This window comes from Pinus tabuliformis, chromosome J (genome assembly GCF_031772625.1).
Source record: "Pinus tabuliformis cultivar Carrire ecotype Pingquan chromosome J, CPIR1, whole genome shotgun sequence".
In the NCBI taxonomy this organism is placed as follows: domain Eukaryota; kingdom Viridiplantae; phylum Streptophyta; class Pinopsida; order Pinales; family Pinaceae; genus Pinus; species Pinus tabuliformis.
Genome location: NC_142295.1, coordinates 625,864,273 through 625,877,628, shown reverse-complemented (window position 1 = coordinate 625,877,628; position 13,356 = coordinate 625,864,273). Strand labels below are relative to the sequence as shown.

Here is a 13,356-nt window from a genome sequence, read left to right as displayed (position 1 = left end):
ATAAAAAGTCACTTCCTAGTAGCACAACGTTGTGACTTAAAGGGGAGCCAAGGGGGGCCAAAGGGGGACGCAGAAATGGAGCCCATGTAGACACATGGAGGGACTGCGTAGGAGGGAAGAAACACGTGGCAAGAGAGGAATCACGCAGGAGGAGGTGAGCCTTGGGATTGAGAGAGGCAAAGGCTATAAAGGAGAGAGGAACCCCCTCATTTTGATCATTCAGTTATGAGCATTTGTGATAGTCATTTTGACTTATAACACACTGGCTGTTTAGCTAGTTTGCAGCATTGTTTAGCACATTGAGTGTCTCCGTTCAGAGATTTCACCCTTAGCTTCGGGGGGACTTCGAGTGCCTGCTCGGGCAAGGTATTCCCATTGGCATTTCAGCAGCATTTCCATTAGCATTTTGGAGGATTGCGCAGCACTGAGAGAGGGATGCAGTTTTTTCTGGTAGGAGTTTGGGTTGAGGGGTTTGCAGTAGGATTTGTGCTGAGAGATAGAGCAGGGGGATTAGCCCTTGCATATTGGAGAGTTTTGGCAGGGGTTTCAGGCGGATTTCTGGAGGGTTCCATTCAGTGGCAGCGCAGAGCATTGAGGGACTGCGTAGAACCCAAAGGGGGTGATTTTCGGGGGTCGGCCATTTCATAAAATCTTTCAGGGCTTTTCTGGGTTTCTTGAGTAGAGTCCGATTCCAGAGTTTCAGCCTTTTATGAGGAAGGGAGCAGCCCCAAATCATCATTTGATTTCTAGCAGCAACAACAGCACGGTAGTTCCAAGCAGCTTGGACGCAGTTCAGAGAGGGGCCATTCCTTTACTATTCTGTGTGTATTTCATCACTTGCCTTGTGCAAGTCGAGGTGCCATCTTCCTGATCACCTCCTGTACTCATTCTATTACTCAGTATAATAAAATGGCTTAGCATTTCTCTCCGCATTTCCTGAGTATCTGCTTATGGTTATATTGTTGTATGTTGCACCATCGTTATTTTATCTCTTGAGTTCTCAGCTATTATACCACTTGTGTGTTTTCTCCTATACTCTTAGACAAAGTATGGAAAAGGCCAGGTAGCCTCCGGATCTCGTCCTCGTTTCAGAGGTGACATATTTGGTAAATGCCCTCCCAGTCCATCTCTGGTTGGAGTTTGCTTGTGTTTGAGAAATATTCCTGATAAGGGATACTATAGTGGTATCAAAGCATAGATCTGGCTCAGCCTGTGGAGCTAGCAATCTATGACACCGGGGGAAAAACCCTACATCTATTACAAAGGTCGGAGATACAAAGACACTAGGCGTAGGTTGGAGAACACTTACGGAGAGGGAGACTGTGTTTCGGTGGTGGATGCAGAACAAGAAGAGCCTGTGGTGGACGCAGGACAAAAGGAGCCTGTGGTGGACGTAGAGCAGGAGGATCCGATGGTAGATGATGATGGGAAGAGATTTGCGGATATGCTCCTCAAATCAATGCAGGATTTATCGCGGCAGATTGAGGTGATGGGGCAGAGATTCATGGTAGTAGAGGCCAGACAACGTGAGAGCCCACGGGTTTTCCAGGTTGGTGAGGGATTGGGCGCATCCCACCATTTGAAGAGCAGCGTGATACTGCGCAGCAGGTGGGCTCACATGCCCCTACACGCTCTACCATGCCCACCTTCTTAGGAGCAAACACGGGGGCCGTAGCCCAGCAGGAGGCAGAGCCCGGACATATGGGCGATTATTTTGCAGAGTACCAGGCATATGGGCAGGATTTCAGGGAAGCCCTCTCATTTAGAGATTTTGTTCAGTTCCAGCGGGATAGTAGACCCCGCGACCATCACAGAGGGTACCGACATTACTATGATGGTGACACCCACTGTGCAGCGAGTAGATTCCACTTGCCTACGTTTGATGGTTCATCAAATAGTTCGGCAAAGTATTGGGTGGAGAAGCTGGACATTTATTTCCAGCTTAACCAGATGTCAGAGTCAGAGGCCATTAAGGTGGTGACATTGCATTTGGATGGTGAGGCCCAGGATTGGTGGTTTCATGGGATGGTTACACTCGGGCACTCTACAGTGACAACATATGCCGAGTTTACCAGGAGATTGATGGAGCGATTTGATCGGAGGGATCCAGAGCAACATTTTGTTGAGCTGACGAGGCTCAAACAGACAGGGAGCCCAGAGACCTACATTGCAGATTTCTTGAGGGTCTCCGTGATGGTGCCAGACCTATCCACGGCGTAGAGGGTCTATATGTATGTTGAGGGGTTAGCAGAGCCACTTCGGGGTTTAGTTCGATCCACTAGAACAACGACACTCCAGGACGCTATCAGCAGGACCCGGGATTTACAAGATGTCTTACCCAGGACCCGGACACCTTACCCCCAGAGACTGACTTTTCAGTCTAAAGGGAAGGATGTGAGGATTCCACCTCCAAAGGGGAATCTAGGACGAGTACAGATTGACGACGATGTCAGGTGGGAGCTGAAGAAGAAGCGGTTGTGCTTCACCTGTCAGGAGCCGTGGGCACCAGGACATGGATGTGCTGCTGGCAAGGCAGACTTTATTGAGGTCTTCTCCGAGAGCAGTGGAGAAGAGGATGATGTGGAGGCAGGAGATAGTCATGCCATATAGGGACCTTTGCCACCTCCACCGCCAGCAGCAGGTGGTGCATCTTTTGCACCTATCGGAGGGGCCCTTGCAGCGTTGCGAGGAGTTCCCAAGTATCTAACGCTACGTGTACGAGGGATAGTACGTGGCTAGCGAGTATCGGTTTTGGTTGACAGTGGGGCGACCTACATTTCATCGATGCACAGATGGTGGAGTGGAGAGGTATACAGACAGAGAGCTTCGATGGGTTTTCAGTCTTGGTCCCAGGAGATGACCATGATGTGTGCTTGTTATGTTCCAGAGCTTTTGGTGATGATGGGCACCTACACATTGACTGACCACTTTTTCGTGGTCGATATTCCGGACACCAACATGATACTGGGAGTTCAGTGGCTTATCACTCTAGGGAAGGTCACGACGGATTGGAAGACACTAGAGATGGAGTGGGATGATGAGAAGACAGGGAGGCATGAGAAGATATGGGGACAACACACATATCCGCCTCAGACTGTTTCGGCTCATCGGATGGAGGCAGTCTTCCGGAAGGGAGACATAGAGTGGGTAGTGGAGCTGCGTGCATCAGAGGTAGGGACTACAGGGCAGACAGTACATCCAGAGATACAGTCCATCCTTGATCGGTATGCCATAGTGTTTGGGGAGATTCCACCAGGACAGCCACCGGATCGGGGGTTTGAGCACACCATCGAGCTTGAGCAAGGCGTACAGGCAGTGATCACACGCCCTATAGGCACCCCAAGGCCTATCGGGATGAGATTGAGTGGGCTATCCAGGAGTTGTTGGCTCTTGGGCACATTCGACCGAGCACGAGTCCTTTTGCTTCTTCTGTGGTGTTGGTAAAGAAGAAGGATGGTAAATTGAGGATGTGCATTGACTACAAGGCCCTGAACAAGAAGACCCTGAAGAACAGGTACCCCATACCCAGGATCAATGAGTTGATGGATGAGTTGAGAGGAGCACGGTCTTCTCAAAGATTGATTTGAGATCTGGGTACCATTAGATTCGCATGAGGGAGCTGGAGATTCCCAGGACTGCCTTCAGGTGTCACTATGGGCACTTTGAGTTCTTGGTGATGCCTTTTGGGCTAACCAATGCCCCCGCTACATTTCAGTCCTGCATGAATCACATCTTCCATAGTCACTTGAGGAAGTTTGTGTTGGTATTCTTTGATGATATTCTCATTTACAATAGGACTTGGGAGGAGCATCTCCAGCACATTGAGACAGTACTGCGTATCTTACAGGAGCAGCAGTTCTATGCCAAACTCTCTAGGTGTGAGTTTGAGTTGACGGAGATGTTGTATCTGGGACACATCATAGGGGTGGACGGAGTGAGAGTCCACGAGGAGAAGATCAGGGCCATCAGAGAATGGCCGGAGCCGAGAAACGTGACGGAACTTCGAGGATTCATTGGAATTTGTACTTACTACTGGAAGTTCATCAAAGGTTTCTCACAGCTTGCTGCACCCCTGACAGATTTGACGAGGAAGGGGGCATTCAGTTGGTCGAATACAGCGCAGCGAGCCTTTGACAGGCTCAAGGAGGTTATGAGCAGCTGCCCAGTGCTTGCATTGTTAGATTTTACGCAACCATTTGTTTTGGAGTGTGATGCATTGGGAGAGGGGATCGACGCAGTGTTGATGTAGGTAGGTCACCCTATAGCCTTTGAGAGCCGGAAGCTCCTTCCACACGAGAGGTTGTATTCTATATACGACAAAGAGATGCTGGCCATCATGCATGCATTGGCTAAGTACTGGCAGTATCTGGTGGGTAACAGGTTCAGGGTGAGGATTGATCACAATAGCCTCAAGTTCTTTTTGGAGCAGAAGGAGCTACAGGAGAGGCAGTAGAAGTGGATCAGTAAGATCCAAGCATATGACTTTGACATAGAGTATGGCAAGGGTAAGAACAACGTGGTAGTAGATGCCCTTTCACGTAGACTAGCCATGTTGTCTCTTATGAGCTTGGATACAGACTAGAGCGCTCAACTCTTAGTAGAGTACTCCAAGGACAGGTTTGCATGTGAGGTTCTGGATGGGCAGGTGACATATGACAGGTACAGGGTGGTCGATGAGATCATCTATTACAGGGACAGGATCTTCTTGATTGAGGGGTCTCAGCTCAAGAAGAAGATATTTCAGGCATCACATGATTCACCATTGGCAGGACATCAAGGGTTTACCAAAACCTACAGGGCCATTAGAGAGAGGTTCTCATGGAAGGGCTTCAAGGAGGACGTACTCCAGCACATCCAGGAGTACGATGTTTGCCATAGGAACAAGGGAGAGATGAGCCATCCCGTGGGTTTATTGCAGCCTCTTCCCATTCCGGAGGGGAAATGGGAGAGTATTTCGATGGACTTCATCACAGGGTTGCCCAGGGCAAGGATTGTATCTTTGTCGTCGTTGATCGACTGACGAAGTACGTACATTTTTTTGCCATATCCGCACACTATACAGCATTACAGGTGGCCGAGCTGTTCTTCAGAGAGATCTTTAGGCTACATGGTCTTCCTAAGACCATCGTTAGTGATAGGGACAGCCGTTTCATGGGCGGGTTTTGGCAGGAGCTTTTTCGGTTGGTGGGGACGGAGTTGACACCGAGTACCAGTTATCACCCATAGACGGATGGGCAGATAGAGATAGTTAACAAGTGGCTGGAGGGCTACTTAAGTAACTATGTTAGTGAGTAGCAACGAGCATGGCTGAGGTGGCTGCATCTGGGGGAGTATTGCTACAACACTTTGCATCACATGTCCATCGGTATGTCACCATTATATGCCCTATATGGGTATCATCCTTTATCTTTTGCTGACGTGATGTTTGGTGATAGCAAGGCTCCTAGAGCCAAGATTTGGATCCAAGAGAGTTAGGACATCCTCCGAGCTCTCAAGAATAGCATGGCTATAGTGCAGAACTAGCAGAAGCTGTATGTCGATAGGGGTCAGGTGGAGAGACAGTTCGAGGTAGGGGACATGGTCTACCTACAATTACAGCCATACCGACAGTCGTCACTAAAACAGAAGGGGGCTGAGAAGCTCAAGCCCTGCTTTCATGGGCCATACAGGGTGATACGCAGGATTGGATAGGTTGCATAGGAGTTGGGACTGCCTCAAGGCAGCAAGATTCATAACGTTTTTCATGTATCATGCCTGAAAAAGGCATTGGGGTAGCAGGTGATAGTGACAGATGAGCTACCATCCATGGATGATGAGGGGCATTTGGTATTGTAGCCGGAGGCTATCATTGATACCAAGGAGAGGCAACTGCGGAGCAGGACGGTCCGGGAATTCTTGGTGAGGTGGAAGAATTTGCCGGATGAGGATGCCACTTGGGAGAGCGAGAAAATCTTGCAGCATCCATCACTTCAGTTGCTTGAGGACAAGCAACATTTTGCCGGGGGAGACTGTAATATTCCTAATTAGCCATGGCTAATTGGAATATTCGATTTTGTTCAATTTTTGCCTTCTATAGTTATTTATAAATTAAAAAGTGAGGAATGGGGACATAACTCACTTTTTGAATAAAAAGTCATTTCCTAGTGACACAACGTTGTGACTTAAAATGGAGCCAAGGGGGTCAAAGGGGGACGCAGAAATGGAGCCCACACGGACACATGGAGGGACTGCGCAGGAGGGAAGAAACACGTGGCAAGAGAGGAATCACGCAGGAGGAGGTGAGCCTTGGGATTGAGAGAGGCAAAGGCTATAAAGGAGAGAGGAACCCCCTCATTTTGATCATTAAGTTATGAGCATTTGTGATAGTCATTTCGACTTAGAGCACGCTGGCTGTTTAGCTAGTCTACAACACTGTTTAGTGCATTGAGTGTCTCCGTTCGGAGATCTCACCCTTAGCCCCGGGGGACTTCGAGTGCCTGCTTGGGCAAGGTATTCCCATTGGCATTTCAGCAGTAGTTTCATCAGCATTTCAACAGAATTTCCATCAGCGTTTTGGAGGACTGCGTAGCACTGAGAGAGGGATGCAGTTCTTTCTGGCAGGAGTCTGGGTTGAGGGGTTTGCAGTAGGATTTGTGTTGAGAGATAGAGCAGCGGGATCAGCCCTTGCATATTGGAGAGTTTTGGCAACTGTTTTAGGCATATTTCTGGAGGGTTCCATTCAGTGGTAGTGCAGAGCATTGAGGGACTGTGCAAAACCCCAAGGGGGTGATTTTCGGGGGTCGACCATTTCAGAAAATCTTTCTGGGATTTTCTGGGTTTCTTGAGTAGAGTCCGATTCCAGAGTTTCAGCCTTTTCTGAGGAGGGGAGAAGCCCCAAATCATCATTTGATTTCTAGCAGTAGCAACAGCATGGCAGTTCCCAGCAGCTTGGACGCAGTTCAGAGAGGGTCCATTCCTTTGCTTCTAAGTGTATTTCATCACTTGCCTTGTGCAAGTCGAGGTGCTATCTTCTGGATCACCTCCTGTACTCATTCTATTACTCAGTATAACAAAATGGCTTAGCATTTCTCTCCGCATTTCCTGAGTATCTGCTTATGGTTATATTATTGTATGTTGCACCATCGTTATTTTATCTCTTGAGTTCTCGACTATTATACCACTTGTGTGTTTTCTCCTATACTCTTAGACGGAGTCTGGAAAGGGCCAGGTAGCCTCCGGATCTCGTCCTCTTTTCAGAGGCGACATATCTGGTAAATGCCCTCCCAGTGCATATCTGGTTGGAGTTTGCTTGTGTTTGAGAAATATTCCTGATAAGGGATATTACATCGAGCAACCAACTAAAAATCGATATTGCCAAAAAGATGATTGAAATGAGGAGAGTTTCCTTCCTTATATAGAATTTGTGGAGCACTTTTCCCTTCAATTTTACCTCCATCATGGGCCCTCACTTAACCACCTCCATGCAAAACTTAACCACCTCTATATAAACCAAACTAGGGAGTGTGTATTTCCCCTGTGTGGGTGGTCCCCATGTGTAATTTAACCACAACAAAATAACTTCTCCTAAGTCTAATCTCCTAATAAAAATCGAATGGACACCACTATCTCCAAAATTGGCCCCTAAAATGCAATAATTAGTGTTATTCCAAATTTATTTACAAAGGGACATGACAAACTTCCATATACGAGGTCTCCTCCCATCGGTGAAAGTCCGTAAAGGGTATAGAGTCTTAGCTAAGGTGACAGTGGGCTACGTCTCCATTGTTTCCTTTGGCCTAGCAATTTCCTCTTTAGGCCCCATGCTAGTTTGAGTGGTAACATGAGGCATTCGGTAGCCATTTTCCTCAATTGCAGAAGTTTGCAATCCGTATTTTGAGTCAAACTTGCAGTGCTTCTGGATGTGAGCACAATTGGTTCGTCTTTTAGAGGATTCACACGAAGAAGAGAAACTGTTTGGAACAAAAATGGTTAAATGATCTAGTCTACATCCAATACAACCTCCGGCTAAGATGCAACCAATTGCTGAACAAAAGACCTGATATAGATCCCATTGCGTTGGCCATCATTAGATTGGGTAGTGGAGAGTCAACCAACAGAGTTTCACCCTGATGAGGATATTGGTGTTGATTTGGATTTAGAGATGGAGGCATTACAATAGAATGTTAAATTAAATGCAGATCCATTAGTACCAGGCCCAACCCAAGTCCTCCAGTTGCAGGCACTTCCTATATTCAACTACGACGTAGGTGCATAACTTGTCTATCTCAGCGTGCAGCTGCTACGCCTGCTAGTGCTACTACTTTTACAGTTGCAATTAGAGATCTTGATGAGGAGGAGGAGCCATGGGTTTCCCTGTTTGACTCTGATTCAGAGTCTGAGCCAGATGATGTTGGCTTCTCTAGCAGTAGTGACTAGTGATGTTTTGTTGTAGAGGCCATTTAGAGCCTCCTTGGTTATGTGTTTTTGTTCTGATCTCTATATATTACATGTATTGGACAATGCACTGGGTGCCATTTTGATATAATAGATATATTCATGAGCATACTTTGATCATATGTTGTCTTCTCTCTATATTCTAATGCTTTGAGTTTGGAAACATGAATGAAAATCTTTAAAATTATGTTTTTTCATTAAAAAAAATATTTAATGTATTTTCTACAAAGATCGAGTCACTAAAATCAACTAGGCCAAGGCGATACGGAGTCAGAGTCAGAGTTAGAGTCAACCCTCGACCGGTTCCTAATCCGAGTTGGAGTTTTAAAACTATGGCTCTAGTATCTAATTGGCATATTGGTGATTCATTGATATAATCTTGAATTTTGCTAATTGTCTTAAGAAGTGTTGATCTTGTTCTATTCATCACTTGAGCAATTGTCTATTGTTATTACTGGCAACACTTTCTGGCACTATTAAGTCTGAACATTTTCTCTTGTGGTTGAGATTATCAGTCATCTATTGTTTAAGTACCCCATTGTTTCTAAATTCAAATTGATCATTATATCTTGTCTTTAGGTACTTAAGAAACTTAATAATCTCCCCTTAAGAGCATTCATATCTTGCATTTGCATTTTAGGATTAGTCTCTTTCATTAATTAATTAACTTCCAAGCACAAGCTTGGTCGATAGAGAGATAGGCCCACTTTTCTTAGTCGTCAGAGCCACAGTCTCTATAACACCGGAGGTACCGGGTGGTTAGAACCTAAGGGGAGGTATCGTTAATCAAGCCTTAGCTTGCTTCCCCTTGGCTTCTCTCTTACAACCTACTCTAGAGACTAGTTTCAAAATAGTTAAGAGGAAGGGTACACTTAGATAGGCATATAACTTAAAATTAACCAAGACTTTGCATCTCACCTAGATTGTAGGATTTGCATTTCATATAGGATAGTGAAGCATCCTTAAGCAACAATTGTTCATCTGGTGACTTGGTAAATAATTTGTCTTAAACAAGTAATTGACTCCATTTAAGACACTGATCTTTCACGATAATCTAATCAAATTACATGACTTGCTAATTTAACCAAGTTGCTAGGCCATTCAGTTGTGTCTCTCGGATTTGTTGGTTACCAATGTATCTTCCATCTTCACATTTCATAAGCACTACCCCCCATAGCTTGCTATAGGGAGACAACTAGAATGGAGAGGGCGGGATCAAAGTGACAACCCCCATCCTGAGCGTTGTCGCATTTTTGCCCATACAGTTTGGGTGACAACAGAGCCAAAGGAATCAAACCAAGGGATTTTGGAAATATTTCCATCTGGTTCCTTCCAAAATTAATTGATGTAATTTACTCCCAAATTATGAATAAAATAGCCAGAGTGTACAATATTTTTCTCTACAATTTCTAGAATTGAGTTTGCAATTTATTCTTGAATTCCCTGGCAAAATTTTGTGGTGGATTTCTTGAGATTAATTTTTTGGAAATTAAGTCAAATAAATAAGCGGGATATTATGATTTCTTTCCATCTTTCATTCTTTGTTTACCCATTATTTGATGCCATGGTTTATTCTTCCTTGTGGTTCCCTAGCAAAAGTATCAAGCAAATTTGTCAAGCCATAATTGATCTTGTTAGTGAAGGTTTTCTGCTAAGGTTCCCTTCTTGTAGACCTTGATATTCATTGTTGATCCTGATTGGGTAAAATATTATTCTTCTTTTGGTTCTAATCCCCAAGCCCTAATCCGTGAAAAAAATAGGCCAATTATTTGGAGCATTTCTTGTTGATCTCATAAGCCATTTGATTCACCTTGACGCCATTGCACTGGTTGGATTTGGTGCTAAGCTTTCCTTCCATCACCTATTTTAAAACCCTAAAAACCTCAAAACTCCATTTTACTAAGGCTACATGCAACTTCACCTCATGCCTCATTGCTGGGACTTAGTAATCCTACCAAGGATACCCCCATTGAGTTGGAGGAAAGCCAGCCTAAGTGTAGAAGATAGGCTATCGAGGTGATAGTGGTGACCGTCATATAATTTCCCCTTGAGCCATACTTTATGGATTAGGGATTTTACCATTTAGTACAATTTGAGTGATAAGACATAGACACACACATGCTTCTTTACTTGGCATACTCATGGTGATAAAAAATTTTCAATATCCAAAGAGTGAAAATATGTGAGTTCAGTCAAAGCATGGAATCATGTATTGAGTTTAAATTTTGTGTTTATAACTCTGAAATTTATCATCTTCAACTTATTTCTGTTAACATTTGATTTATGATGAATATTAGCTTTGTTTTACGAAATTCAATATATTTTAAGACATTTCTTGCCATATTTTTCCTCATCATTTCCTATCAAAAAATTGGATTATATTTTGTTTTGTTTTGTTTTTTTTTTTTTTTTTCTGTTCCTCTAGCTTTCAAACCTCTTTTACCTTGTGACCATGAGAATACACACATACCTTTCTCAAGAGTCATTTAAATTAGCTGAGATATGACTATTTGTTGCTTCCTGTTATACTTACTGGTTTTTCATGTCAATGAGATTGAATACTATTTAACCTATGCTAATAAAATTTTCTTTTATTGAAATTTTTTATATTATCTATGGTCAAAAATATTTTCATGCTTGCATCTAATGCTTTGGAATAACATATGTTTTCCATCATGCAGAGAATTCGGCTTGCAGAATGGGACTACATACAATTCTTTTATAATCAATGCAGATAAGTTGACTATTATTGATGCTTCGCATGAAAAATTTAAAGGTCTTTACCTTTCAGCAATCAAGGAACTCATTGATCCAAGTGCAATTGAGTACATTGTAGCTAATCACACAGAACCCGACCACAGTGGTCTCATTCCCTATCTCTTAGATCTTGCACCAAATGCAACAGTTGTTGGATCGAAAACATGCATTACGTTTCTGCAGAACCTTGTCTTACGCCCATTCAAAAGCCTAGTTGTGAAAGTAGGTTGCACTCCTTGATGTCTTATCTTCTGAGATTGAGTTTATATATCTAAATAATATCTCAAGTTTTATGAGGGCGGGCTTGATTATATTTGTTGCAGGGAGGCAGCACCTTGGACTTGGGAAGGGGACACCTTCTGGAGTTTGTTATGGCACCTAACTTGCATTGGCCTGACACTATGTTTACCCTTGACCATGGATCTGGAATTCTATTTACTTGTGATGCATTTGGGATGCATTATTGTTCTGAGTTGGTAAGATACTTCCTTTTTTGACCATTTCTTTTTATGTTGACTTTCATTATGGGTTGTCACTTGAAGGTTAATTATAGAAGATTAAATGGCTTTATGTGGCCTGAATGAACATAGTTTCTTTATTTGAGATCACGTAGATATGCCTCATTAATGGCAGTTTCTGACAGATGTCTTTTGATAATTTTTCTCTTAATGTCTTGAGGTTATTGGTCATCCTAAACAGTAGACTTTTCCATCAGGTATCTAATTCAAAGGTAACAGCTTTGTGCTGATATAAAGGGATCATATGCTTCTATAATTTGTGATGAAAGGTCAAATTAAGTGATGAAAAGGTACACTGGTCCAGATGATAGCAAAGGCAATCTTATCTTATACGTGGATTCCATTTTTTCCTCTTTTTTCTGTTTTCCAAAAATCCGAGGAGCGCTTTTATAATTATTCTCTTGGCCTCAGAAGAGCACTGTAGGCTCCTTATATAATCATTTTCTGCACTTTTTCTTCTTCTTCTTCAATCTCAGTTAATTTCATCAATGCATCTGGGACTCTAGATAGCGAGAATTTTTGTCTGATGATGACTCAACCTTAAGGGCCACCAGCATGCATCAGGTTTTACATCATTTACGTTTGAGTAGCATATGAAGTGCAGGTGTTGTTTACCAGCACAGATTCGGTGAAAATTCTTTGACATGGTAACTAATGTTTGCAACCACTGCATGTGAGGTCTATTCAAAGTGTGTAGCACTGAAACTATTGCCTTTATTTTCCCTTTTTATTTTTTCATATAATCATTGTTTACCACCATGTTTAGTGGGGATGTGATCTGTTACTTCCTGAAAATGCAAGTCTTATTCCGCATTTTCAGAAGATCTTTGGAGTTTAGTGGCAGATTGTAATATACCAGGCAGTTCCTAAAGATAATTTAGAGAATGATTCCAAAGATTTCAAGAAAATGTTTCCAAAAATATCAACAATTCTCTTCGACACCTTTTTACAAACAGTTTGAGTGCAAACTTCAGAAAATGTCACTTCAATGAATTTGTCAAACAATTTGTATGCAAACTGGACAAGAAAAAGTTCTGAGGCAAGTTTGATATTTTACTGAGAGCAATTAACAGGAGTACAATGCCACTGTAAAAATACCACCTGGAACATGTATAACCCAACAGTACTTTTCTTGGTGATAAGCAAGCTGCTACAGGTGCGGCTTCAGGAGAAATTATAAGTCTGGATCATGAACGTACAGGTGACCTCCTTGCACAGATATCTGTCCCCTTTAACCAGCGTTTGGAGCCAGTCTCTAGACCAAATACTGCTTGGCCTTATGAAATTTAATGCCTGGAAACTCCCCCAATTGCCCCTTTTTCTGACTGATTCGATCCTCCTTTGTACTCATGCAATTGCATGTAAATTTGCTGGAAGAATGACGAATGGCAATGACACTTTAAATCTGGAAAGTTTAATCAGTCAATGAGACAAGCGAATCTCCTCTGCAACATATACCACTCAGCCTTCTTAACCATACTTGCAGATGTAAGATAACTCGGTGTTTCCCTCTTAAATTTAGCTTGATGATAAACCCTGGAAATTCATGGAAAGGCAGCACTTGAAACCCTTGTTGTCTTTGAAGAGGGAATGTGGCCCAACAAAATACTAGTTGTGGAACTAAATGTCAGTCATACAAACATTCAGC

The 13,356-nt window shown here is 43.3% G+C and overlaps 1 protein-coding gene across 1 annotated transcript in view; it reads left to right on the top strand.

The window, feature by feature from the left end:
* The window catches only part of LOC149228500 (uncharacterized), a 323,052-nt gene that overhangs the window by 91,156 nt on the left and 218,540 nt on the right, over positions 1-13,356 (top strand). Inside the window, exons 2-3 of the mRNA XM_089378243.1 lie at positions 11,115-11,412; positions 11,514-11,666. Of these exons, the coding sequence (XP_089234369.1) occupies positions 11,115-11,412; positions 11,514-11,666 (451 nt within the window). The remainder of the gene's footprint in view (positions 1-11,114; positions 11,413-11,513; positions 11,667-13,356) is intronic.